At 50.0% G+C, this 27,757-nt stretch overlaps 2 protein-coding genes across 2 annotated transcripts; one reads left to right on the top strand and one right to left on the bottom strand.

Annotated features, from left to right (window-relative positions):
* Positions 1–463: 463 nt before the first annotated feature.
* SDC4 (syndecan 4) lies at positions 464–17,790 on the bottom strand. Its single transcript, XM_053993251.1, has 5 exons — positions 17,639–17,790; positions 3,994–4,135; positions 3,072–3,124; positions 2,647–2,830; positions 464–1,406 (listed from the first exon to the last, which is right to left on the bottom strand). The coding sequence occupies exons 1-5, from the start codon at positions 17,711–17,713 to the stop codon at positions 1,255–1,257; spliced, it is 606 nt and encodes a 201-aa protein (XP_053849226.1). The 5' UTR covers positions 17,714–17,790; the 3' UTR covers positions 464–1,254.
* A 6,392-nt stretch (positions 17,791–24,182) lies between these two features.
* Positions 24,183–26,682, top strand: SYS1 (SYS1 golgi trafficking protein). Its single transcript, XM_053992602.1, has 3 exons — positions 24,183–24,370; positions 24,997–25,064; positions 25,638–26,682. Exons 1-3 carry the CDS (start codon positions 24,209–24,211, stop codon positions 25,876–25,878), a joined length of 471 nt encoding a protein of 156 aa, XP_053848577.1. The 5' UTR covers positions 24,183–24,208; the 3' UTR covers positions 25,879–26,682.
* Positions 26,683–27,757: the final 1,075 nt, after the last annotated feature.

The following is a 27,757-nucleotide window of genomic DNA, read 5'->3' as shown; positions in this document are numbered from 1 at the left end:
GTAAAATATATAATATATAGCTCTATAGGACTGATTGTAATATATTACAGCCTAGAATTACTCCTGTCTTTTCCCTACTTCAATCATATTTATGCATCCAACTTTGCATACAGAAGTTATTGCCTTGAATTTGTAATTGAAATTCACAGAATAAAGCTTAAATAGTTTTCACAGAGACTCATTATATCAGTGTTTTACATAAAAAGGATAGAAGTTACCAAATGAGAAAGCAGCCATTTCAGAAACTATAAATAATTCTATTTTAAAAAATCCTAGAAAAGTTATGAGAAAACCATAAATATCTTTACCCTCTATAGTAGCTGCTGTAGAACTAGAAGAAACCTGTAACACTCTGTAGCTAACTCTGCTTCAGTTCAGAATATAAATCATATAAAACAGCATCTCCAGAGAAATGCCCGGCCAAAGGAAACACAAAGGGATTGAAAAAATAAATCTGAGGAAATTAAAAAAGTATATTTTTTTTATTATTTCAAAACAATTTCTACAAACTTTATATAAACATTAGGCTATTTTCTCTTAAATTTTGTTATAAAAAAATCCTACAAGCAATCCTTAAAAAAAGGTAAGAGACTGCAGGCAAGGAAAGGGTGTTGCCATAGCCAAACACAACTGGCTGTCCTGATTTCAAGGACTAATGACCCTTGCCTGGGGCCAACAGGAAGAGACAGAAGTCTCCTGGGGAAGACATTCCCATAGGCCCTTTATGGCATTCAGGGATATTGAGCCCTTGTGGGCCTTTTACTCCCTGATAAGGCAACATTATCTGTAGTGTAAGAGATTCATAAATAGTTCTCCACAAAAATGCTTTGCATCAACAGCCTGCTGCAAGACATCTAGTAGCAAGATTTATACAAAAAGCCATCTTCTATAGAAGCAGCCAATCCCAGCACGGCACACTGGATGCAAACACATGGTGTTTGCTTCCATACAGTCTGGTTTGTGTTTATATACCCTCTATAAAACCAAGCAGAAAATTTGGCATCTTTATTCCTTTTACACTAACTTAGAAAAAAAATACACTGAGGTTTTTTTTTCAGACTCTTTGTATTTCATTGGGCCCTTGTTAGCTGAGTGGGATGGGAAGGGTCACGAAGGAAATTTGTTTTTTCTCAAAGCCACTTTGAAATTCAATCCAAAAAATAAAAAAGCATTTGTTCAGCACATCTCATCTGAGGGTACAGTGTTTCCATACAGTCTGCTTGTCCCTTGATGGGCACAAGGTGCTGCTGAGCTTTAGGCATAGAACTCGTTTGTGGGGGCTTTCTTGTAGATGGGTTTCTTCCCCAGGTCGTAACTGCCCTCGTCCTTTTTCTTCATGCGATAGACCAAGAGCAGGATCAGGAAGATGGCAAACAGGAGACCCACTGCTCCTCCTGCAATGAGAGCTGGGGAGGAAAGAGAGACTGGAGTAAGTCTTGGACAACTCCAAACCACCACTGCTTCAAGAGTAGCAGCCCCCAGAGCTGCCTCCAGAGTCAGTGTCCATGTGCCTGTCACTGCATGTGCTGGCACTTTCAGCAACAGCAGATGTTACTGGCAAAGGCCAGGATTGCTTCCAGTCCAACCACAGAATAATCACATGTTCCACATTAGCTCAAACTGGTTAATCTTCCAGTTTAGTCCAAAAAAGAAATGTTGACAAGATGATGTTCTCCCTGTATAGAGACAAAACAAAACAAAAAAAAAACCCACCCAAAAAAGCCCCACCACAACCCACAGGAGGAAAGTGGTGCAGCTCCAATCTGAATGCTTTGTTAACAACCTGTGTGAGCACACCCTGGGGACTCTGTATTTCAATTGATCAACATCCAATTACCAGCACCACTTCCCTCAAAAAAAAAAAAAAAAAAAAAAAAAAAATCAGAAAACCCCAACAACCAAACCCCACAAATCTGCAAAAAAAACCCACTAAGATTTCCTCTCTCCTCACACCAAGCATGGCCACAAGACTTCACTGAAGTTTATTCCTTGTTGTGACACCTATTGTTTGCACTAAATCATCTTCTTTGTTAAATGGGTTTGCAATTCACTCTTCCAATCTCTTCTCTGACTGCAGACCAGCACAAAGGGCTTGGGTTTATACTTGGACCATCAGGCCAAGTGCCTGAAGCAGCAATATGCTGCTGGGGACAGACCTGAGACCTGTCCCACGTGTTGAGGGGAAGGCAGTTGCTTGGCTTTGCTCTAGACATTGGTACCCAGATTCCTACAGCTGACCACAAGTTGGAATCCCTTAGAAGGGTTGCTTGGCTCCTGACAAAGCTCAGAAAAGGCAGACCTTGGAAGAAAAATGCCTGTATTTGATATGAAAATCTATGATGTCACTACTTTATGACCAGAGACACTTCTTGTTGAGACAGTCTCTGGGTGCAGAGCAGCTGCCACATGAGTCAAGCCAACAGTCAGCTGGCAGGCTCAAAAACAAGCTGTTTACCCCAGCAAAGACAGCAGCAGGCTCTGCTGTTAAGGACTGGGAGGCAGAAGCCACCCTGCTACAGGTAGCCACAGAGGTAAAGCAACTCATTCCCCTGTCAGCAGGGAGCTGCTCCCCAGAGAAACAGGGAACAACAGAAAGCATTTTGATTTTCAGCATTAATGATTTACCAGGACAAGGTGAAGTATTACCTGTAAGGACTTCTGTTCTTTCAAAGATGCTGCTGTTGGCTGTGCTTGCCATGGAGATCTTGTTGGACAGGTTCTCTTCGACAGGTCCAGCTTTGTCTGGAATGATTTCATTGTCCACCACTGTGTTTTTCTTCTCGCCTTCTATCTTTCTCCCAGTATCTCCAGGGATATAGTTGTCAGATATCTACAGAACACAGACAAACCACACCCATCAGCAAGCAGCACCCAGCCTACCCACAGCTGAAACCAGGAGGGTGTGCAGGGAATAGAAAGTTTGCTCAGTGCACTGCGAGTACACTGTGCCTGCTCATGCAGGTGGATTCGTCTTGATGCCACGTCCTGCAGCGGGGAGGGTGTTCAGAAAGTTTCACAGACAGAGCAGAGGAGCTACGTGCTGCTTAAAGACACACTGGGGCAATACCTACCACAGGGGTATCCATGGTGGTCAGATACAAGCCATCTTCAGAGTCTGGGTAGTCTGCAGAAGGGGCAAAAAAAAAAAAAGGACTCTTAATTTTTGTCTCATTACATGCTGTTTTTACAGGATTCAGACCCCTCCTGCAATACCAGCAACTGCACATACTAGGACTCTTGTCCTCTACAAGCCCCTCTTATCTACTGGTTCTATTTATCGTTTAATGACTTGGATTGCACAAGACCACGAGATGTAATCTTGAAACCAACACCTCTCCACTGGGAGGGATCTTCAGCTGGACCCATTGGCCCTGCAGAGCAGGTCTGCCACAGCTTACATAAGGTAATGCCAATGGAGGGCACTGCTCCCACCGCCCATCCCTAAAGGATCCTTCACCAACCCTCCAGATCTGCCCAGACATGTCAGGCACTGATTTCAGCATCTGTTCTTTTACTTTTAGAGAACAAATGTTCACATAAAGGGACACAGAGCTACAGCAACTGGTTTGGGCAGGCAGCTTTGCATGTCACAGAGAGTTCACTTGAACACCAGCTAGTCCTTTACCTTGTTTGGCCTCAACCGAGACATTAACTTTAGGCCTTTTAACACTGCCTCAACAATAGATTATTTTTTTTTAAGTTTCTCAGCAGTTCTTTGGAGTTCAACAGGAAAAAGATCCAGCCAGCACAAGGCCTTTTCATTTGCAGCAAGACAAGCTTGGCTGGACTCCATCTGTCCTCCCCGAGTGATTCAACATCACAGCACCACTACTTTCACTGTTCTCATCTGAGTGACTACGAGTCACAGTTTTCATCTCCACCTGACACTGTGGTTTCTCTGGAGCTCCGGCTGTGATTTAGCCCATCACTCAAGGGCTGGTGCTGAAAGAAATTTCACAGCAGCTGCTGAGGGAGATCCACTTCCCCACTCACCTCCTGACCCAGATGTCTCATCTATATCTAAGCCATCAGAGGTTAAGTGAGGCCTGAAATCACCAATGTCTTCATCATCTGGCAAGTCCCCAGAGGCAGGGTAGTCAAGCCATCCAGCATCCATGGTTTCAGTTTCTCTCACCTGTAAATGGGGGTGGAGACATGTTAAATATGAACAACTCTCCAGAAGCATTTCACAGAAGGTTCAGAGCCTGAGCACATCATTTCCACCAGAAAAATATTAAATGCTGAACTTCCTCTCTACCAAAAGCCTTATCTTTATCAGCTGAATTTCCCTAGAATTTCTCAGAACAGAAGTGAGAGCCAGGCTGGGAGGGGAATTTCCTGAGGGCTGTAGATTGAAGAGGTTCACCCAAACACACAGGGTGAAAATATCACAACAGGATCTCAGTCAGGAGTTTGTGGCAAAGCATTTGGAAAAGCAGTGCCTTCAGCTTATGATAAGGGAGAGTTTGGAAGGACTTGTAATTCCCAGGAAAAAAGCCTGATGGGTGTAGGCCAGTTTTTTGCATAGCACCAAAGCTTCATGCCAAAGCAATTCCCCACTCTTTATACTGAGAACAAGCCTATTTTATCACCCAAGGGTTAAGAGCTGGTCTGTCAGTTCAGCTGAATTGCAGTGCAATACAGGCTGAGTTCAAGAGCACTGCTATCAGTAATGACTTGCCCGAAGGAAGAGCTTCCCCTGCATCACCTTCTTTAAAAGCATGTAAACAAACAAACCCATAAAATATCTGCAGGATCCAAAGGCCCAAGGAGTGCAGTTACAGCAGGAAAGCTGGAGAGCCTCCCAGCTATCAGCTGTTTGGCCACAATGGCAATTTGTGCACACACACAAAATGAGCACACCAGAGCTCATTCGCACTTGGACCTTGAAGGAGCCACAAGCCCAAATCTCCTGCCCTCACCAAAGTTATGCAACTTCCCAGAAGTATTTCTCCTCACCCTGGGGCCAGGCCGGTGAGGGTACCACAGGTATGAGCTTTGGGGTTGCTCAACACCACCCCACAGACTCCAGATGCTTCCAGAGACATGAAATCATCACCATGGAGGGGGACTCAACCGCTTCCCCCGAGGCAAGGGGCACAATGCAGATGGACAGGTCCCTTAGCTGGGGGCTAAGCTGACAACATTCTTTCATGCTGTCCTCACAGGACAACTGGGAAGTCTTGACAAAGGTTTTGTCTACCCAGAAGAGCATTGCACAGTCCTGCACATCTGAGGGTCTTTCCCAATGTACCAAGCTTACCGGGCTACAGCCTCCCTGGGGTGAGGAGGATCAGAGACTCGTGGGGACACTCAGAGCTGGATGGCAGCACCACCGAGCCCTGAGCAGCTGGGGTCAGCCCCCCTGCTCACCTGGCCAGGTGTGGCCCATCCCACAGCCCGGAGGTGGTGAATTACATCCGCTATTGATTCTAACCAAGGCAAACAATCAGCCACGAGCCATGTGTCAGCTTCCTCTGCCCTCCCCCAGCCCCATTCCCCTGCCCACTGGCACACGGGGTTGGCCACAAACAAGCACAAGATGTTTCTCATTTTTTGCACCAGGAGCAGTGGCACTGGATGTGCTTTTCCTTGCTTATTGAGGCATTTTTGTTTTCCCCAGCAACCCCGCTACAGGATAAGCAGATGAACAGCCCAGAGGGCATGAAGTGCTGAGGCCAGCTCTCCTCCCAGACCCTTTCTCTCTGCTGTGCCAAGCCTGGCACTAGATGCTGGGAAGGGGGCCGGGAGGAAAGGCAGCTTGGAAGGAATCCTCTCCCAGCCTGGAATCAGGCATTCCTAACTTTATGGATCACTTGCTCCAAGGCAAATTCATTTCAAGATATGTGAAATCCAGCCACAGCCAGCCCTGCAATGGAAATTGCTTGCCAGCATGCAGTAGCTGTTCCCAGGGCACCTTCTGGCCATTTCATGAGGTGCAGGAAGAACCCAATTCCTGGGGCTGGGGACCACGTTTGCTGCAGATCCAAAAAGCTCTGTACCAGGCAGAGATTGATGTTGGCAAGTGCTGTGCCGAGCCACACCCCAGTGCCAGCTCACCCTGTACTTCACCATGAGTCACAGCCAGTAATGTCCAAGCAAGGGCAGCTCAAGAAAACCCAGGTTTAAGCCCTGGAGTGGCTGGACAGCCCACTGGCCATATCAGATCAGCCCAACCACGAGCTGAGTGGTGGCACACAGCCACAGTGATTAGTGCACGCTGTGCAACTCACCAGGCCTGGCTATCAAAAATCCCTATTTAAATCAGGACAGACAGTGTTTACCAGCAGGGCACATAAGAAGGAAATTACTGACTCACAAGCACAAATAAGATTATATGGGAGCGTTCCCTGAACTCATTCTTCATCATCCTCTTGAGCAAGGATGGGGAAGTTCCTGGAGGCCACAAGAACTTCGCAAACCATACAGGAAACTTTTCTTGTGGGCAGTGGCCTTGCATTACAGGTTCATCCCACAGGGAAGTCAGAGGGCTGCTGGGCACCTCCACAATTACTCTCCAGGTTTAAAGGCATGTACTTCTAGGAAGCAGGCCCTGCCTGGGAGCTGGGGCACGGGCAGGCTGGGAAGAGTTAACACTGGAGTGCAGTGCTCACAGGGCAGGTCTGGAGCAGGCACATTCCTCACACACACACCTGTGAGAGGGCACACAGGCACCTTCACAGGACTTCAGAGCAACAGCGCTGGGGCTTCTCAAGTGCCACATAAAGAGCTCCCTGGAGTATTGTTTAAAAAAAGTACATCCCTTTCCAAGAGCACGCAATCCTCCCTGCAGCTCTGCTGCCTGGTGAAGAGGCACCTCGGAAGGTGCCTGTACTTCCTCTGGGCTTGCAGGCTGTGGCCAAGAGGGAAAAGCTCTGAGATGACCACAAGAGGATGGTCAGCCCTTGCCAAGTCATCCCTGGCCACATCCAGCTTAACACCTTCTGCAACTGTGCTGTTCTGAGCCTGCTTTCCACCACCTGCTGTCCCTGCGCTGGAGCCAGGCCAGGGACTTGCTGGGAGAGTCTGGGCGGCTGCACAGCCCCACCTCACCCTGGCAGCTGAACTGGAGTCCTACAATTAATATGCTCCTCTCTAGGAGGGCTCTGTACAAGAATCAACCTTTCCTGCAGGAGTCTAGTTCAAGGATTTCTTCCTCATGTTAAGCAGCTTTATACCCAGTAAGCACGAAGGGAGATTAAGCAGCATGCTGGGGAGCAGAAGCTTTTCCTGCCTGCCAGTGGCAAAAAAAAAAAAAAAAAAAGAGTTTATTCCCTGCCCAGACAACCAGCACATCAGGCACGTGAACTGTGAGTGTCATTCCTGGAAAAGCTGGGCACAGAAGCCTCATGTTTTGAGACAGGCTGCACTACTGGATGAAGCCAGACACTCTTTGCTCATTGAAGACACAGGAATAACACCCCTGAGACCCCAGGCAGCCCTGCTGTGCTCCATCCCTAACCCATCCCACTCCATTTCATGCTCCTGGGGTTTTCCCATACAGCCTCAGAATACCACTCACCTCTTCTCAAAGCAAGATCAGCTATTTATTGAGGCAGCAAACAAGGTTTTTGTGCAATGTGTGAATTTCCCCAGCCACTGGCAAGTTCTGGGAAATAAACCCAGGCAGCTCACCTGCCCCAGCCTACATGTCCTCACCACCACCTTTGCAAACCCTTTCAAAAAAACCTAAATGGTGTTTTGGGACAGCAACAAAGTTTTCCAAACATGGAACTGGCTTTTACAGCTGTCCCTTGTCTCTGATCAAACACAGAGTTCAGTAAAAGCTCCTTTGAAGGGTCACAGCCAGCAAGCTGTAAAGGGAGTCAGACCTGCAGGGACTGGGGCATTCACAGTGTACAGAGCCCTTTATCAAGTTTATAATTTTGGCATGGAGACCCAGTGCTTGCTCCTGGCCTCCCTCCCCAGCACTGTGTACATAAACCTGGGAGTAAACAGGAACAAGGTGAAAGTCAACCTTTCCTAGACAAAGGCACATGGAGCTGGGCCAGCCTGGGAGGTGGCAAAAGAGGGCAGAGGCACAGACCTGTTAACCCTGTGCAGCCTGCAGGGACAGGTAGGTGTAAGCTGTTCCCAGGGCTTCTCAGGTGCTCTGCACTCAGGGTCAGTGGTACAGATCACCTCATGCCACTGCAGCAAGCAGCAATACACAAAATATCCTCCCCAGACCCCGTGCTGTCACAGACAGGTGTCACCCCACACCACCACAATGCACAGCTATCAGCATAACCAGGAGGGGCTCCTGAACAACATGAGCAGCTGCAAGGATGCAGAGCTCTGTAAACCACAGAGCCCAAGAGAGGGGATTTCCATACAGGTCACTTCACTTACAGGAGCCCACAGACTAGGAAGGTTTTAAAGCTCAGGCCAAGCATGTGAAAGAGCAGGGGCTAGGAGAGAGCTCACCCCCTTGATGTCCCAACAGCTCCCAAAAGCAGAGGAGCCACACAGCACTGGAAACAGGGCAGCTCAAATCAGTGTGAAACAGCCAGAGCTGATCTCCACAGGAGAGGTGAGCAGTGACAACAAGCAAAGACTGCTCTATCTTCCCATCTGAATAAGCATTAAAAAAACCTTATTAGAAGTGACATGAGCTTCCAGCAGAGGCAGCTCCTTCCAGACAAGTAAGGGTAGGGTCTGTATTCCCTCCCAAAATACTCTTCACTCCCTTCTCTCACTCCATGCTTCAGCTCCATGTAAAGGAGAAGAAAATAAATACACAAAAGTCATTTTAGTTTTGAGAGCAAAGCAAATATCAACATTTCAACTCAAGTCACACCTAACTCCCTTAACACACCAGCCACAGTAAAATAAAAAAAAAAAATCCACTTGTGCCAGCTCCTTGTGACCATGCCTGGAGGTATCATTTTACCACCCGTTCCTGGTCAGTCTGTCCCACATAACTTGCAGCACACACAGCCTGCACTGGCCTTTGTGCCAAGGGACAAAAGTTAAACAGCTCCTATCCAGGCATATGTTTGCATTTAGTTGCATGACAGGATCACCTGAGGCTTCCAGACATAGTTAAATACTACCTTTGCTCAACACTTCCCAAGCAGTCCCAGAGCAGGGCCACAGGCAGCCTTGCCCATCTCCTCTGACAGCCACTGTCCAGCACTCCCACCACAGTGACCCATGACAGTAAACCCATGGCTCTGAGCAAAGGGTGAAATCAGACTGGAGTACAGCCCAGGGCTTGCAGGCAGCTCCAGTACCCACAGCAGCTACTGCACAGCCTGTGCCTCTTACCAAAGAGGGGAATTTTTTTTTTTTAATTGTTCTCAATAGCAAAAAAAAAAAAAAAAAAAAATAAAGGGTTTTGCTTAATAAGACAGCAGAAGCAGCATGCAGGCTGGGGAACTGCTCAGCTGGTTAGAGCATCACCTGCTCCAGGTGAGCTCAGGGAAGCCTGCCCAGTGCCCATCCAAGCAGGTCTCCATGTCCCAGTGTGCTCACCCTCCACAGCCCACGTGCAGAAGGCACATCCAGCCCTATCCCAGCCCCAGCCTGGCCCACTCCCCCCCCGGCCCAGTCCCTGGGTGATTCTTTAAGCCGTGTGCTCTCTGGGGGCTCGTGCAGCAGCAGAGCCATAATCCCCGAGCAAGGACTGTAATCCCGGGCCCTGCAGAGCCACTCGCTGTCACGGGTGCCTCCCCTGCAGCAGGCATGAATCCTCCCAGGCCCTGCCTGCTCAAAATAGGCTTCCTTGCACTTACAAAGTCAAACCCCAGCTACCTTTGAGCTGCTGTGCTCCTGCTTACACACAGCCTGTTCCCTCCAGCCCACACCATGCAGGGCCACGCAGCAGAAGCAGGACAGAGAGATTAAAAAGGAATGAACTCTTGTTTAACTGCTTTTGCCTGATTATCAGCCAAGAGCAAAGCCATAAAGATCGGGTCCTTTGCCAGACAGGCACATGCTGGGATATGTTTACTGCAATGGTGGCAGAAGAGCTGCTCTAAACACTCAATTCCCAGCTCCAGAGCGTGACTGGGAAGGAGATGACCGCTCCCCACTCCAGCTCAGGGAGATAAAGCTCAGCAGACAGTTACAGATGGCTGTGTGTCCATCACTTGCCCTGAAGCAAATGAAAAAAGTTTGGAGGAAAACTACAGGAGGAAAGAGCAGGAGCTCTCAGGTGACTCAAGAGGAAAACAACTGTGACAGACATTTCACACCCCTGAAGGGTTCTCCCGGTCACAGGCCATGATACACACCTAGTTCATAAAGAGATTTTTTTTTTATGGCATTTACAAACCTAATCGTAAGTAGTTCATATGCTTCACTGTCCAGAGCTCAGCTCAGAAGCTGGAAAAATTCTGTTCAAGCTTAAAAAAGGAATTCACAGTTTTTCCAGCTCACAACTCACTCTGAGTTGCCCTAGTCTATAATAAATGTTTCTATTGCACCCTTGTCTGTGGAAGAAAAAAAGGATATAAGTGCCCCAGCAAACAGCTTTTCCATCAAGGATGATTTTTCATGCTGACTCTTCAAACTTGGGATATTTCACATGTCACACTTCCCCCACATGCCAGGAAGAAGCCTGCCCTCACTGCCCTTTCCTAGAATACAGCTATACCCCAATGCTTCCCCAAACATGCACATAAGCAGAATTTCCACTTGGCAAGAAATCTGTGACGTGCCTTTTTGGGATCTTTCTGCTCCCTCATGCCAGAGCATTGGCAAAATTAAGCCAGGCAGACACCCAACTTCAAAGAGTGCCCTTCCTATCGGGCTCACCATGCAGCTAATCTCAGCTTGTTTGTACAGTCAAGATTCCCAACGCTGCGCTCTACAAATGCTTCCCCTCCCACGATCCATTTTAATCTAATCAGAAGTAGTAGCTCAAAGATTTAGGCTTAGCCCAGGCCGTTGAGCTCTGCCAGCACAGTTATGCTATTTCAAGCCTTGCTCTGCTGGCAAAGGTGCCAGCAAAGAACAGCAGCAGAGGAAGTTATCGGCACAAAAGCACTCAAGACAGTGGAGTGCTGCTGCTACGCTATCAGCCATACCCGTGTGAGCATTTATACAAACAAACATTTCAACAGCAGGGATTTTCCTGGCTAGCTGCAGCACCAGAGGCTGGGTTTTCAGTGCACGGGGCTTGGTGGGGATTTTTTTGTTTGTTTCTTCTGAAGATATTGCCTACTTATGGCTTGGCTTGGGCCCAGAAAGCAGCAGACACAGCACGTGCTATTCGGGATAATACAGCTGTACTTCAGGAAACCTGTCACTTCCAGAAGCATTTTCCTCCCTCTCAGGGCTCTGAACTCCCAGTCAGGTTCCCTCCCCTCTATGAGCAGAGGGTGAGCAACCAGCAGCAGATTTCCAGCCCTTCCTGACCACATCTGTGCACCTGCAGTGCCACAGCCAGAGCAGAGGGACCCAGCTATTGTTCTGGTCACTCCTTCCCCGGCGCTGCAGAGCCCACGCTCGGCTGGACGAGCAAGTCTGTGAGTAACCAACACGCAGGACCAGCTCCTCGTACTCAGCCTCAGGAAATTTGGAATTAGCGCCAAGAACAGCCCGCACATAAACAGTCTCCTGCAAGATCCTGGCTCCAGACTCTGCTCCACTGCACACTGCGGATTTGCAATAAATATTTACCTCGCTGGGGAACAAAATCTTCCAAGCAAAAGCTCCTGACATCAGTAAGGGCTGTATTTCCATTTGGAGGAGAGTAGGAGCTTCTTTGTTTTTGAAGTGGGACATCAGCCCACTAAAGCAGCTTCTGCCACCCTCCTAGCACCACACCAGTCAGGATCTGCCCCTCCACCTATGGGTCTCACCCCTCTCCAGGCCAGCACAGGAGCACACCTGGTGCCTTCCTTCCAGCCATACTCCTCTCAGTCACTCTGCCTTCTGCACAGAGATTTCTGGCTACTGTGCTGTGCAGGCCACTTCAGTGCAAGTCCAAGCACTTTCACAGGCATTAATGCGTGTTACCATTGCTCTTTATTGCTCTAGTTCGACTGTAACAGCAGCTAAAGGGCAGGAGGCAGGGTAGCCTCACAGCAAGGTAAGTGGGCAAGGCCACATCTCTTTGTATTCAAGTTTGACAGCAGCACAGCTTGAGAGGGACCATGGTGAAGATACCTTTTTCCCTTCAGCAGCTGAGGCAGAGCAACATTGAGAGAGAAATCCTTCCCATGGAAAGCTTTGCTTTTCCTGACAGAACAGGATTTGTTTAAGCAAGAAGCAGCCGTGGTTTTGGCTGACATAAGACCAGCTGATTGGGTAACAGTGCTATGGGTCTCCCAGTCTCCTTCCTGCCCCAAGGAGTGTCTCCCTGAGATTTTAATTAACTGCTTTGATTTTTAAGTTATCCCAATAATTTGTCTAACAACAGCCTCTTGGCATTTCATAAGCAGAGTCTCAGCCTCAAAGGATTTAAGGCTAAAACTGACAAGAGTGCATACTTCCAGCAAAAATAAAGACTTTTACAAGAAGCATACTTTTCTAGTCAGCCAGCCTTCAAAAACTGAGACACACAGCTATGTATTGCATGCTTTCCCCTCCTATGCTGACATTTTCTCCAGATTTAGGATTAAGTATTTAACCCCCTCTTTTGAGACTTTACACTCCTTTAGCTTGCTTTGAATGCTTTCAGTCATTTCAGATAATACTGCTGCTTTCCTGTGTCCCATGCAACTCTTGTTTCCAACAGTATCTGCCTGAAAATGAAGGAACCACAGAGCTGCCAGAGCAAGTTACAGCTGCTCAAGACAGGGCCATTTTCTGATCTGTCTTTGCCAACACCAACTCGGCTGCTGGCAGCAGTCACATGTCAGAGCCCCACAGCTTTTCTGCCCACCAAAGCCACAACCAGATTAAACAGGAGGCAGCAGCAAAGGCCCTCGGTGCCAAGGGCAGCACAGACTGGGTGCAAAGCAGCAGCACCAGTTTTGCCTGTCACCCCTTTTCTAGCCCCAGAAGAGACTCACCTCCACCTCAGAAGTCTGAGTCACTGCTTTGGGTAAGGGGCCAGGGCCGTTACTCAGAGGGTGACAGCAGTGTCCCCAAGAGCTGAGATGCCAAGCCAAGTGCCAGAAACCTGAGTCAGAGCATGACTGCTGCAAGTCAGGGCGACACACAGCAGAGCTGGTCCTCTGACCAGCAGCATTTACTGGACAAACATTCAGGCACACGCTGAAATACAAAAAAGTAAGTCTGAACTAACCTAGGAGCACAGCCCTAACTGCTCGTTAGTGTAGGATCTTTTACAGCCCCTCAGAGCAGAGGCTTATTACAAGTGAAACTCTAACTAGGCTGCCCTGTCTATTCAGAGCCACCAAGCCCAGTCTCATCACAAGAGTCTCATTCTAGTGCAAATCATTTGAATTCTTAATCTCAAGCATTTGCATTCCAGCGAGTCTCAAACAAACAGCCACACATGCTCCTCAACAGCAGCCCGGAGGTCAGGCGTGTGCAGGGTTTGTCCCCTCGGTTTTGTAGTGCTTCAACTGCATCAGCTTCTCCTTTGAGGCTGCAAGAGCAGCACAGCCCGGCTGTTGTTACAGGGCATAAAGGAACAGGATGTACTGAGCAGAGGGGGAGAATGCAGCTGCAAGACCTAAGAGCAGGCTCAAGAGGATAAATGTGAACTCAAGAGCTAGGAAGTGTTTTGAAGGATGGATGTTGCGTTTAGTCTGGCCACAATGACAGCTGGGGAGCTCTGTGGGATCACAGGGCCACGATACCTTCATCAAGAAATCTTACAAGTCAACCCAAGTAATTTACATGGCAGACTGTGGAACCACAGCTACCATGCCACCCTTACAGGAACAGATACTATCACTAATCAAAAAGTCTTTAAACCCAAGTCCAACAATCCATTCATTTGAGGAAAAACAATTTACACACAAAATACAACACAACCTAGTGGTACCTTATAGTCAAGGGGATTCAAGCAACCAGGATATTTCTAACAGAGCATTTACCAGCACCAGGAGTCCAAAGGGAAGGAAAAGTTGCTGTAGGAGCTGTGCTGAAGCCCTGCAAGCTGAGCAGCAAGCCAGTGTGCCTCACCCCCCATCATCAATTGGAAAGTCAGGTTAGCAGCTTCTAGCTTGTGGTGGAAGTGGACACAAGCATTTTGAAAAGGCAGTATGACTTGACAGGAAAATCATGGCAGGGTCACATTAGGCTCTAGTTCAGGCATTTGAGAGCAAATGGCCTCCCCAAGCCATTCAAACAGCTCAAGGCAATAGTACAGCCATTAACAGAGGCTTGGAAGGGAAGGAAGAGGGGAAGACACATAGGAAAAACATTTTCCCTGTTGCTGGGCTGGATGCAGGCCTTTGCAGGATCTCAAAGTGCCAGAGACCTTGGGAGAGAGCAATCAGAGGGGCAGGAAAGAGGGCAATCAGGTTGGCTAACAGCCTTTACTTCCCAGGGTGAATGAGCCTCCGGTATCACAACTCTGAAAAGTACCAAGTTCAGCCCCCATTTGCCTCTTGCGTAAGATGCTCAGGAAAGCTCTGAAGCACAGGAAAGCACTCTCCAGCATGGGAGCTGGCAGCACTTGGTACAGATGAGAGCTGGGCAGCAGTGCTGTTTCCCTGTGCCCCAAGTGCTGCAGGGTGACTGTTCCTACCCATGGGAACCTCCACATCCAAGGTGCTCAGCTGTGGAGGGACCGAGCAGCCCTGAACTCCCACCCCAGGAGCTGCACATGCAGCTCAATACAGTACAAGGTGCTAAAGAAGTTGTTTTTTTCCTACACATTACAGTAATTTCATCCCAACAACTATAGGTTTGACTTCAGAAGTCATGAGCTCCTTCTCCTTAAGGCCTAAGGGACATTGCTGCAGACACTGTCATTTTGCTGCTCTGTGTTTTAGAGAGACTGAAGCAAAGCAGAGATTTGCTCGAAATGTGAACATGGCAAGTAAAGGTAAAATAAAGTAAAGCATGCAGATTGCAATGTCTTGATTTGATTGGGAGGGACAGATGAGAAACTGGGCAAAGAGCAGAAAGAACAGGCCTCGGGGATCAATGGCAGCAGGACAAGCCAAACCGGTTTTAACATTAATAATGCTGCACTACTTTCCAAACACGGCTATCATCAACAAGACACCAGCTTTGCCAATCGGGAGGCCTCTGAGCACGATTGCTTTAAACCAGCAAACAGAGCCCACAAGCAGCACGAAGCCTCCCCCACCTCTCCCTAAGCAATCCTCTGCCGGCAGCTTCTGGGTTGGATTTGTGTTCCTCTGTACTGCTGAGGACACACAAACACGATGTGGTGCTGCATGAAGACTTTTTCTGCATAGTTCAAGGCACAAAAGTAGGACAACTGCAACAAGCCTGCAGCCCACTAGCACTGTTACAGCCCTGCTGGGCTCCGGGCACTCGGCCCTTTTGCAGCCCAGACAAACTGAGCAGAGCCCAAGCCTGCAGCAGAGGGAATACCTTCACCATGGGGCAATACCCCCTGCTTCCCTCCCGTGCTGCCAGGGGCACTGCTGGATGCTAAATGCACAGGGAAAGCTCAGCGACACCACTCTGCCCAAGCGAGGCAGACCTCACGGCCGTTGTTAACTCCACTGATCCCACATCTTGGATGCGTTGGTGACTTTCTGTCCATCCCCCCTCAAGCATCTTCTGCAGGAAGCCCATCCTTGCACAGCACAGAGGGGAGCATCCTGCCCACACATCCTTTGCTTTCCAAGGCACTCAAGCGGAGAGGGCTGGGGACCACCTGGTGACATCAGGCATCAGCTCCAGCCCCCCGGCCCCACGGGAAGAAGGGAATGTTCTCACACAAAGCTGCGGGGCTGTTGTAACACGACCCACCCACCCACAGCCCGAGCTCCAACGTCACACTGAGGCACTTCAGTAATATTCCCCACCCTCTTACACATCCAGGATTGCTTCACACGGAGAAATCCCATTTACACCAGAAAGCTGCTCAAGGGGAAAAGAGCCAAGGCACTTTTGTTTGTACAGGCTTGGGGAAATATTCAAGCACCGAATCACTCTCAACATCCATGCTCTTACATAAGCACAAGAAATACAATCCCCATCTTGTTAAGAAACAGCTACCTGTCTTCACCCTGCCCGCACAGAAAAACCAAGAGCCACATGCTGTGCAGCCCTGCACGTTTTGGCAGTGCTATTAAAAAAAAAAAAATATGGGAGGAGGGCCAGCAGAACTCTCCCAAACCGTGTGTCATCCTTGTCTCCTCCCTGGCAGCCTCTAACCCAAACAATTTGTTTGGATTAGGCTTTATAGTAGGCCAGTGTTACTGCTCAAGCATACACTCAATCTTAGGTAGCTTAGAAGACACGGATAAATATTCCACGTAAATTCTATAAAAGTATTTACAGACCACATCTGTGCAAAATTTGTTGTCTTTGCAGAAACCCGATGCTTGCAGACCAGTCCAGTCCCCAGGGACACCAAGTTGCATTTCATACCAAACATGGTCAGTGCAACTTCCAGATGCTGTCTGCCCCAAAGGTTTGCCCTACCAGTTTGGGCCAGTTCCCAAACGACCAATTCACGTGCTTAATGGCAGGGATAAACACGCCAGATTAGAGTAAAGTGGATTTGGGCTGCTTGGTTTTAGAGAGTAGCTGACAATTACTACAGATGCTCCCCGTGGGAGATTCCTGCTCTACAATCAGCAACCCCCCAGTCCTGTGCCCCTACTAGAAAGCAGCAGAGCCTTATCAGCTCTGATCTGCCCACCCAGCTTTCAGTCCAAAACAAACCAATGTGGATGATTAAACCTACTTTGGGCATCCCTCATCTCCTGCAGTTACCTTAATCTCAGCAGCTCTTTCACACTAACAGAGGAATCTGCCCTGATTGCACTATCAGCAAGATGGTCACACACAAAAACAAACAAACAGCAGGGAAGCCAGAATCCCCAGATCTCTGCTCCACCACGAAGACCCCACACGTGCCGGCTTGAAGCATCCAAAATGTTTCACCTCATTATATGTTTAAGAGATTTTTAAACTCTCCAGGGTAATGCATCACTTTTCACTCCCGTGTGGGCGCGAGGAAGGTTTGATAGCCACAGACACCAGGTACCAGCACAACCAAACTCAGGTAAGGCTGGGAAGCCTATCCAGGTACTGTAACGCATCCAACCCACCCCACACGCACAAGAAAAAAAGAATTAAAGGGCTTTCACGACCAGAAGTTGAAGATTAAAATTGTAATGGAGAGCAGCTCATATCCACCAGGCAGCCGAGTCCCCTGCACTGCTGTAAGCCCAGCAGCCTGAGCAGAACGGGAGACGTGAGGAGCGGCACAGCCGCGGGGACAGCGGGGACAGCGGGGCACCGGGCACGGCCGGGCCGGCGCGACGCTGCTTTGGCATCTGCCGCAGGAAGCAGCGTCCGAGCCAAGGGAACCGGAGGAAGAACAGGAACGGCCCTACGGCCGTCTCCCTACTTCGCCCACCCTTCCCTTTCCCCGGAGAAGGGCACGCAGCGGGGGCAGACCGCCCGGGGGGCAGCGGTGGCACCGGCCCTCAGGCGGCTGGCGAGCGGGGCCCGAGACCCGCGGGTCACCCACCCCCCCGGGCACCGGGAGCCCTTCGCTGCCAGGGCAGACCCTCGCCTTTCCCCCCCCGTCCCGCGGGGGCCCGGCGGGACTCACCGACTCGGCGGCGGCGGCTCGCAGGAGGAGGCCGAGCAGCAGCGCGGCGCGCAGCGGGACGCGGGGCAGCGGCATGGCTGGGCTGGGCTGTGCCGGGACACACGGAGAGAGGAGCGGCGGGTCCCACCGGAGCGAGCTCTGGCCGTGCCCTGCCGCCGCCGCCGCCCTTATAGGGCCGGCTGAGCGCACGGGGGCGGAGCGGCGCTGCTCCCGCCCCGCCGGGAATGCCCGGCCGCGCACCCGCCGGCACCGGGGTGCGAGCTGCCCCGCACCGACACCGGGGCACACCGCGGGGCTGGCGGCCCGGACACCGCGCGGGGACACCGAGGGACCCGGCCCCGCAACCCGCTGGGCACCGCCGGGACCCCCGCGCTGCCGGCGGCCACGGTCACTGCGTTATGGGGAGCGGGCGGAAAGGAGAAAGGGAAAGGCGAGAAAGGAAAAGAGAGCGGCGGGGAGAAAGGGGGAGGGGGAAGAAAAGCGAGGGAAGGGGGAAAAAGGAAGTGAGAAAGGGGTCAGGAGAAAACGAAAGGAGGAGAAGGACGGGAAAGGGGAGAGAGGAGTGAAAAGGAGGAGGAAAGCGAAAGGGGGTGGAAGAAGTGAAAGGGGGGGGGGAGAAGTGAAAGGGGAGAAAGGAAAAAAGGGAAGGGAAAGCGGGGGTAAGAAAGAGGAAAAGAGAAAGTGGGGGGAGCGGGCACACAGCATCCGCTTTTGCAACATTCCACAAGTGACAATCTCACATTTACAGAAAACCCTGTCCCTGGCAGCGTGTCGCCGCCGCGGTTATCCGGCGGGTGTTGCATCACTCGGCTCTCGTCGGGGATGGAACACGAAACCGCTCCCTCAGTCTTCTGTGTAAGCGGCAAGAGCAAAAACCCACACTGATAAAGAAGCGGGGGGGAAACCCAACAGCACAGTTTAACTATTTCCGTTTCTCTTCTCACATTAATAACTTTGCCCGGCCATAAGAATTTGCTTGACAATATCTGTTTCAGCCCCTTAACCCGAGGGGCACCATTATGAAATACCATAACACTCCAGCCCTGTGCTCACGCTGCAGCCACATCAATTTGCAGTTGGGTTCTAGTTTATAGAGAATAAAATATTTTCTTAACAGGAAAGCAATGCATAGCAAAGCATATGTGCTGTGATCCCACCTGCCAGGTACAAATGCCAGCTCCTCTCGGTCTGGCTCTCAGCCTCCTCCAGCACCACAAAGTTACCCGAGAGATCTTGTAGCCTTCCCCTTGTCCCACCTCCAACCAAAAAGATCCTTAAGGTGAAGCAGTTTTTCCAACTGTTCCTCTGGGAATAAACAGCTGCAGAGGGTGTGAGCTGAGATCCAGATGTGTCCTCAGTGTTTGCTAGGACTGTGCCTAGGCACATGACCACGGGCAGGAGGGATCCGTGCTGAGCTGGCTGTGGAGCCTGTTGGCATAATTCAAAGTGACATGGAGCACTGCTCAGGGCTTAAAAAAATAGTTAAAATCTGAAGACAGCACACATGTGGGTAATGGTAGGAACCAACCTGAAACAGGCTGTGGGGGAGTTTGCTGACCTGCTCTGCTCAGGACAGCCGTGTGTCACTAACCCTTTAGTTCACCTCAGCATCCAAGGCCATGAGGGATGGATCTGTGCTGCGGGCTGGGTTACTACCCTTCCTTATTACCCTTACTTCGTCACACAGAGGAACTGATAAAAATCACTGCTGGGGCAGTCAGGGAGTCCAGCTCCCATAAATCTCCAGCTCTGGATGCTCAGCAGAGGTGGGGAGCAGTAGATGGTGAGGAACAAGAGCACACAGATTGGGTCAAATGTGCAGAGTGGTCTGTACCATGGCATCTGCCAGACAGGAGACAGCCTCAGCAGCACAAGGTGGCCAGAAGTCTCCATGCCCCCAAACCCTCTAAATGCCACCTGTGTTTGTGTGCATGTGGCCGTGACCTCTCTGCACGTCCTTCCAGGTAAAGCAACCACCACAAAGATGCTTTCAAAACCAGCTTTCTGTATTGTGGCTACAAATATTGCTCGCTCACCTGTTAACTTCCTCTCCAAACAAGAACAATATGCTGAGCTCCTGGTAATCATACCCCTCAACACATACCCCTTCCACCAAAAAATCACCTTGCATTGCACAGTGTTTTCCCTCCCAGGGAAATTCTGCTGTGATAGGATGGAGAGGAGTCAGTCTGGCCCAGGGACCACACACACTGTCCATCCATCTCACACCTGCATGCACAATCCTTCAGGCAAGCTGATCTTGGGCTTCTGGAAACAGAAGAGAAAATTAAACTAAACCCTAATGTACTTTTCAACCTTGAGAACAAATTCCTGTAACTTTACTGGTGACATTTTTAAAGTGCATTGTGTACATCTACCTTACTTCCTCACACACATGGAAACATTCTGTGACTGTATCTCAAGAGAATAAGAGGAAATGCAGTCATAAAAATCATAATATAATTCTAAACTCATGGCCTTACAGCTGCCTTCATTTTGCCATTCAAGTGTTTCCTTTCATGACATTCTCCTCTGACATTCTCCTCTCTGGAATAATGCAGAAAATCCATGGGTATATGACATTCAGAGAGAGCAGCAGGACAAATGGGCCCAGAGAGCAAAAATGCACCACTGAAATGTCCTTTCCTGAAACTTCACCACGAAGGAGAGAAGCAGAAGCAAAATAAAATGCATGTTGAAAAACACATTTCTTCTGGGCAATGAATTCTCGCATTCAAGGTGTGTCAGTTGCATTCTCCATATAAAAATTACAGTTGGCAGAGAAATAACACAGGCTGGCCACCATTGTTCCTAACCTAGTGCTCAACAGTGAAGGATGACCTAACCCTCATGTTGAAAATCAAAATAAACAGCTGTCATTACCAACAACACAAACATGCTGGAAGTGAAATGGAGTGTCCAAATACAACACATTTGGAGGGTGAAGAGAATCTCATTTTTACATGGCACATCAAGAAATGTCTAGATAGTCTTGAGAAGACCATACACAGGGCCCTTTAAACAACTTGATCATAAATTCTGTGGCACTAATCAGGAAAAAAGATTCTCCAGCCAAGCTCAGCACAGTTCCTACAGCAAATTTTTAAAAAGAGGTTAGAGTAGGATTATCAAGCAACAAGAAACCTTAAGTAGAATTTAAAAAATCCCAACTTCCGAAGTCCATTCAGTACACAGAACTCTTTGGAAAAACACACCTGCACACCACGTGGGTGGAGGAAGAGGAGTGACTGAAAACTCTCATCCCATGGTTTGAGCCACTTAATGTTGAATTATTCTGGAAATGTGTGCTCTTAGCCTTGCCATCCCTTCAGCAAAGGTGACCTTAGCACAACTCCTACCTTCCAGTCAAGAGGGAAATGAACTCCAGCAAAGGTCATTCAGACAGCACCACCCTTTGTACACCAGCTGGTAAAGTACAGACCACCTAAATAAACAGCTTCCTGTTTTAGGCAATGATTCCTGGGGAGGAAAACAGCTATTTTTTATGTAAAGAATCTGTGGCTAAATAGGGTATTCTTTTTCCACACTCCTGATAAAGAAGTGACCACAATAGTTTCATGTGATCTGGGTACACCCTCAAGTCATCAGCTGTGTCCTGGGCGTATCGCCACTTTTCCTCCCACCAGCTGCTCTTCACAACACGCAGGTGGCACACACAGAACAGTCACTGGTTAAAAAGGACTTTCTAACCAGAAGTCAGGCGAGCAGCACCCACTGTAGCACCCTAGAAATCATGGTCTCTGTGTTTCAACATCCTTTTTAACACATTTCCTTCACAGCTGTCGCCAACTTTTTTTTTTTTTTTTTTTTTTTTTTTTTTTTTTTTTTTTTTTAACTAAAGGGGAAGAAAAGAGAAATTAAGAAAGCTGTTTCATTCCCCAATACTGTTTGCTTTCCAGGTCCACTTTAAACTTTATTCACAGAGCGGGATTGGGGGGCAAGGCACCCCATAGGGAGAACACCCTCTTTTCTAGGAGAAGGACACATTCTTCCCTCCCCTATGCTGGAGCAGCCTGGAGAGGAGAGAGAGACAAATCAGGAGCAGGAACAAACAAACACGACCATGAAAGATGCTGTCACAAAGTCAGACAGGAAACAAGTTCACAAACTGGGCTGCAGTTGAGTCACAGCACAAATGTCTTTGTAGCACAGCACTTGCCCATGTCCATATGGGCACTCTGCCTGTCCAGGGCAGGAGGGAGCCTCAAATCACACCTCAGGCTCAGCTGCTGCTGTGGCTATTCGATACCTTCAGTCACGAGGGCAGCAACCAAGCAGGGAGGAGCCTCAAATTCCAAAGCAATTCAAGTCAACACCTCCCAAAACACCGGCTTGTATCGTGTGATAGCATGGGCTTTTGGATAAGTCAGATATTTGGCTGGGGAAAGATACCCAGCAATGATACCAAGAGTCCTACCTTACACCAGCTTGGAGTTTTAGTCAGCTTTGTCTAAACTGACAACATTTTTTGGCCAAGTTAGTCCTATGAGGGACTATAAAAGAAAGAAGTAAGTGAGAATTTATATCTGAGCGATGGCTTGCCTGTCTCTGAGACCCAAACACGGCAGATTTCAGGAAAGGAAACCAATTTCTACTAAGAATTAGCAGAGGAAGTGTTGAGCGTCACAATTTATGCTCAGCGATGTGGTGGCAACAGACAGCCCTAGGATTTTCCCCTGTTCATTTCTGCACTGGCTAAGGCTGGAGCTTCTGCAAAAATAAATTCTCCAAAGGCTTAAGTGAGAACCCAGCAATAGTGGCCCACATCCACCAGACATGTGCCTCTGCCTTGCACAATCTTTCCTAGGAGACAGTCCGGGAACAGGGAACAAAATGTGTCAAACCTGGCTCAGCACAGAAATTCACAGAATGAGGAAAGGAAAACATACAGCAGAGCTGCATAGGGAACTTCCCATAAGAGGCATGGAAAAAACGTCATGAAAGCCTGTCAGAGATCATAATCTGTGTTCCTATAGCCAGTAAAATCCACACCCACGACTGATGTGAGCCTACCACCTCCCTCGGAACCTGGATTCCCCTTTTTATGTCTTCTCTTCTTTTCCAGGTGAAATAGACTCTTGTGGCAACTCCCCCATCGACCGAAACAGCCCGGGGGTGCCTCCTCTCCTTTTTCCAGCAAAGATTTTATCTCCAAAATGCTCCGTTGTCGACACAGCCTTGGGGATTTTGCTATTAAGTCAGTGACAATTCTTATACCTGAAGCCAAGCAAGCAGGACAGCTCACAACAAGCCCCAGCAGCCAGGAGCTGATCACAGAAAGGGTACAGTGGAGCACGGGGTGTCTGGCACCCGGCCATTTCATGAGGCTGAATAGAAGAAATCAGCACGTATCAGAAGAAAGCTCCCAAAAGAAGCCAACCCAGCCCTGTAACAGAAAGGTGCTGCCAGGGCACACCAGGACTCAGAACAACATCCTGGTACCCGATGGCCTAAAGCTAAAAAGAGCACAGCTGGGCGGCAGCTGCCAAGAGCCTCGGCCCCTACAGGAACTGGCCTGGAAATGAAAGGAAATACCCGGGGACAATAATTTCTTGTATGGTTGGTATTTGTGTCTTTAGCAAGGGCTGCTCAGCCAAGTTACTGAACACACTGACACCAGTGCAGACAGGCAGGGACAGCAGCTGGGGAAGCCTTATCTCCAAAATCCTCTGCTGTCCCACACAGCCTTGGGAATTTCACTATTCACACTGTGACAATTCTCATACCTGCAGCCAAGCAAACACCGCGGCTCACTGAGGCCACCAAACCGAGCCCCCGCAGCCAAGAGCTGATCACAGGAGGGGTACGGGGGAGCACGAGGGACTCTGCGTCTGCTCAGCAACTTTTATCCAGGTTACACCGAGCCAGGGCAGGACGGGGCTGGGGACGCCCTTGGCAGGCAGCTGTGAGGGAGCGGGGGATGGACACTGGGCACAGAGGGCAGCCGGGCCGGAGGTCGTAGCTGAGAGTCGGGGGCAGCGGGCGGGGGTCGGGATGGAGCGGGGTCGGGATCGGGATCGGGATAGGGATCGAGCGGGGTTGGGATCGGGATCGGGATCGAGCGGGGTCGTGATCCAGCGGGGTCGGGATCGGGATCGGGATCGAGCGGGGTTGGGATCGGGATAGGGATCGAGCGGGGTTGTGATCGGGATCCAGCGGGATCGGGATCCAGCGGGGTCGGGATCCAGCGGGGTCGGGATCGGGATCGAGATTGGGATCGAGCGGGGTTGGGATCGGGATCGAGCGGGGTCGGGGCAGCGGGCGGGGATCGGGATCGAGTGGGATCTGGATCGGGATCGAGCGGGGTCGGGATGGGGATCGAGATAGTGATCGAGCGGGGTTGGGATCGGGATCGAACAGCATCGGGATCGAGATAGGGATCGAGCGGGGTCGGGGACACCAGCGGGCTTGGGACCGGGACCGGGACCGGGATCGGCATCGGGGTCGGGGCGGCGGGCGCGGCTCGGGGCGGCAGCGGGTCCTCCCCCGCGCCAGGGGGCGCTCTGGCGCGGCGGCGGCGGCACTTCCGTCGCGGGCGGCGGGCGGGCGATGGCGGCGCAGTTCCGCAGCTACGTGTGGGACCCCGCGCTGATCGTGGCGCAGATGGTGCTGCTGCAGGCGGGATACTACAGCTCCCTCGGGCTCTGGCTCGCCCTCCTCGGCACCCTGGGCAGCACCGGGCCCTCCCTCCAACAGGTGTTCAGCGACGAGGTGAGGGCGCGCCCCGGGAAGCCGCCGTGGGCACAGGCCCCTGAAGCGGGGGGGACTTGCTGGGGCTCTCCTGGGGGAGACAGAGCCCGCTCCCGTGTGGGCATTGCCGGTGTTAGGGACAGCCCCCCGCCCAGGGAGCACGCCGGTGTGGGCGCTGAGCTCCCCTGCCCCGTGTAGCAGCCCCCCAGTACACAGACCTGCTGTCTGGTGTAGGTGCCCCAGTGTGGAGGTAAAGCCGTCCCTCTGAATAGCTGGTACCCGGGGTAGAGACAGCACTTCGGTGTGTGGTGGGTGGTAGCCCTCATAAAGAGACAGACGCCCTGTACAGGTGGTGCCCCTGTGGAGAGAGAGCACCTCGCTCTGTAGGTGATACCCCCTTATAGAATTCCCGGTATAAAGACAGCTCCCCTAGCCCCTAGAAATAACCCCAGTATGGACGCACGCCCTCCACCCCCAGTTTAGGTGGCTCCCCTCAGCACAGAACCAGACCTTTCCCGTAGGTGCCCCCAGACGGACAGACAGACAGACAGACATGTCCAGCTCCTCCTGTAGATCCTGATCCATGCAGGGCTGTGCCACTCGGGCTGCGATTTGTGCCGCGGGTTCCTACTAATAGTCCCATGTAGATTTTAGGCTTCTCAACCCCGCCGGGGAGGCTCTCCATGATGGCTTTCATCCTCAATGCACTCACCTGGTAAGTCTGCAGCTAGCTGGAGCACCTGCATCTTGTCCTTTCGTACCATTAAGCTGTGAAAGAATTCAGTGTGGTGTACTGCCTCTCTCCAAACATCCCCCAAAATCCCTGTGCCTTCTTAAGCATGTTTGCCGAGGGCAGTTGGGAACTGTTGACTTGGCTTTCTAGAACATGGAAAAGTTCATTTCACTTCACTGCCTCAGTTTCCTTGCTGAGAATGAGATTTGCTTTTGTGGGAGATTTTACTAAAAGTTAGAATTAATGGATCTCAGCAAACACTGATCTATAAACACTAATGTATTTTGCCACTGAACAGAGATTACTAGAGGAGATAGTTTATAAATCCCTGCACTAAAATATCATTTTCTTGCCATCATGTAATTTAAAAGCTGCAAGCCTGTAAGTCTTGCTGCAGCAGCCAGGAGAGAGGTCAGAAACAACCTATTCTTAAAATATTTGAAGAAGTTTTAAACCCACTCCATAATCAGCACTGACAACTGCTGATAGCTCTTGCTGCAGCACCTTTTCCATAGGTCTGGTGGCGTTCATTAACCTCTTGCCTTTTCTCTGCAGCGCTCTGGGCTTGCTGTACTTCATCCGCCGAGGGAAGCAGTGCCTGGATTTCACCGTCACCGTTCACTTCTTCCACCTCCTGGGCTGCTGGGCCTACAACTCGCGCTTCCCCTCGACGCTGACGTGGTGGCTGGTGCACATCGTGTGCACGGCGCTGATGGCGGCCATCGGGGAGTACCTGTGCATGAGGATCGAGCTCCGGGAGATCCCCCTCAACTCCGCCCCCAAATCCAACGTATAGACTGCCTCTGGCAACAACATGCTGCGTTTGCTCATTGTTCCCAGCACAATGCATCCAATAATCATCCCTGAAGAAGCACAGCAGGTCTGTTTAGACTTTATGAATTTTTTTTTTTTTTTTTTTTGGACCTCGGTGACTGCATGAGAGTGAGCGTCTCCTCTGGCATCGGCTGACAGCGGGGGAGGAGCAGATAGCAGATGTTTATTTTGTTAACACAAAGTATTAATATGACTGTATGGAGAGTGTGCCCTTAAACTCTTCACTCATGAGACTGTTAAAGGCCAGGTAGCAAAACTCGGTGCGTGAGGAGCATTTGGAATTTAACGATGTGGGAGTGCCTGAATGGGTAACACAATGGTCAGCTCTTCTTGCTGGAGCTGGCACGGTGAGCAGTGGGGCTGGGAGCTGCTGCTTCCAATCTGTGACTTCTTTGGGCTTTGCTTGGGAAAGAGTCAAGGAAGTGAATGGATGGGGAGAAAGACAATAGTTGTACTTACCTGAATCACCAGCTGAGACACTAAATAATAACCTGTAATGTTAGATGGGTTTGTTTGCTGTTTCCATGTTTGATACATAGAGGTGACAGACAGCAGTTTGCTGAAGAAATCTTTTGTAATAATAAAAATATAATGTTGCTGTGAGTGTTACGGCTCTCCTGGGAAGCTGAGCACTTCAAGAAATACCACGAGTGTCTGTATCATGGCAACAGAAGGATGCAGCCAGAGAACACTTGGCTGTGAGGTGCCCACTGTCTGGGGCACATAAAATTTCCTACAATAAACATTTCATACCTCTGCTCTGAAAGGAAGGCATCATTGAGTGCTGTCTTGGGAAGTCAGCTGGCATAACCCCACTTCAGAGGGAGTGTCAGCAGTCCAGGATCTCCACATGTCCAGCCTGAGCCTGGAGCTGCCCTGGGGAAACCTGCAAAAGTGTCCTGGAGCCATGATGCTCTTCCCCCTTGGATGGGCTTTCCCATCAGGCTTCAGCAGTCCAGCAACAGGTCTTGCCTGGTAGAGTGATGTGAAGTAAGAGACTGTTGTTATTTCTTGAATATTTAGAGGTCCTTCAAATAAACTTAACCAGGCAGGGACATCCCCTTACTGCTGGGGGTCCAGAGCTGGGTGATTCCTCCAGATCCAACGGCCCAAGCAAGCAGCCCCACATCCTGCCTGGTTTCCACTGAGGGATGGCCATGTTGTGCAACCCCAAACGAGGGCAAAGCCAGGTCTAGAGACAGATTTTTCTCCTGTGCAGCATCTTGCTGCAGTAACTTCCCTTTGTATGTTAATATTTGTAAGTTTTTTATTTGTATAAATTGTTTGCTAATTCAGTTTGTTGAAAAGTGGTAGGATGATGTGAGACTGATAAACTCTCTGAAGCTGCTCTTTTGAGTTCTGTTACTGGGCAGCTGAGCTGTATTTCAATCCCTGCTCTCACAGTCAGACACTGTAAATGGGGGCAGGATGACATCCTGCTGCTTTACAAGCTCAGCAGGTCTCCAAAGGAGGATTTCTGTCTAAACAAATGTAACCAGCACTTTTTGAATTGGGGGATTTCACCAGGAGCCCATCCTGACCAAAGCCCCTGTAAGCAGAGTTTCAAACAGCAGCAGCCTTTCAGAGGGAAGAGTTTACACAAGTGTTTCTCTGGACAGGAGCCAGCTTGGAAGGCCACCCCGAGGTCACTTCTTAGGGCTGCCCTGCAGCAAGACAGTCCATCCCTTCTCAAAATCTGCTCATTTTTCACGTACAAGGATATTTGTCTTTCTCCCAGTCACCTCAGCCTGGATATAAACTGGTGTCCAGTAGGTGCCAGTATCTCCCTCAGAAAGGAGCAGGGAGAGTGCTGTGCTTGGGATCAGGGTGTGGAGCAGAGG

Source organism: Vidua macroura, chromosome 17 (genome assembly GCF_024509145.1).
Source record: "Vidua macroura isolate BioBank_ID:100142 chromosome 17, ASM2450914v1, whole genome shotgun sequence".
NCBI classification, from domain to species: Eukaryota; Metazoa; Chordata; class Aves; order Passeriformes; family Viduidae; genus Vidua; species Vidua macroura.
This window is presented reverse-complemented; position numbering and strand designations above follow the sequence as displayed.

Bases quoted from the DNA above. Each gene is read 5' to 3' on its own strand.
- SDC4 (XM_053993251.1), bottom strand. From the start codon at position 17,713: ATGCCGCTGCCCCGCGTCCCGCTGCGCGCCGCGCTGCTGCTCGGCCTC. The intron at 4,136-17,638 runs GTGAGTCCCGCC...CCCCATTTACAG, and splicing joins GAGCCGCCGCCGCCGAGTCG to GTGAGAGAAACTGAAACCAT. The intron at 2,831-3,071 runs GTAGGTATTGCC...TGTGTTCTGTAG, and splicing joins CCACCATGGATACCCCTGTG to ATATCTGACAACTATATCCC.
- SYS1 (XM_053992602.1), top strand. From the start codon at position 24,209: ATGGCGGCGCAGTTCCGCAGCTACGTGTGGGACCCCGCGCTGATCGTG. The intron at 24,371-24,996 runs GTGAGGGCGCGC...AGTCCCATGTAG, and splicing joins AACAGGTGTTCAGCGACGAG to ATTTTAGGCTTCTCAACCCC. The intron at 25,065-25,637 runs GTAAGTCTGCAG...TTTTCTCTGCAG, and splicing joins ATCCTCAATGCACTCACCTG to CGCTCTGGGCTTGCTGTACT.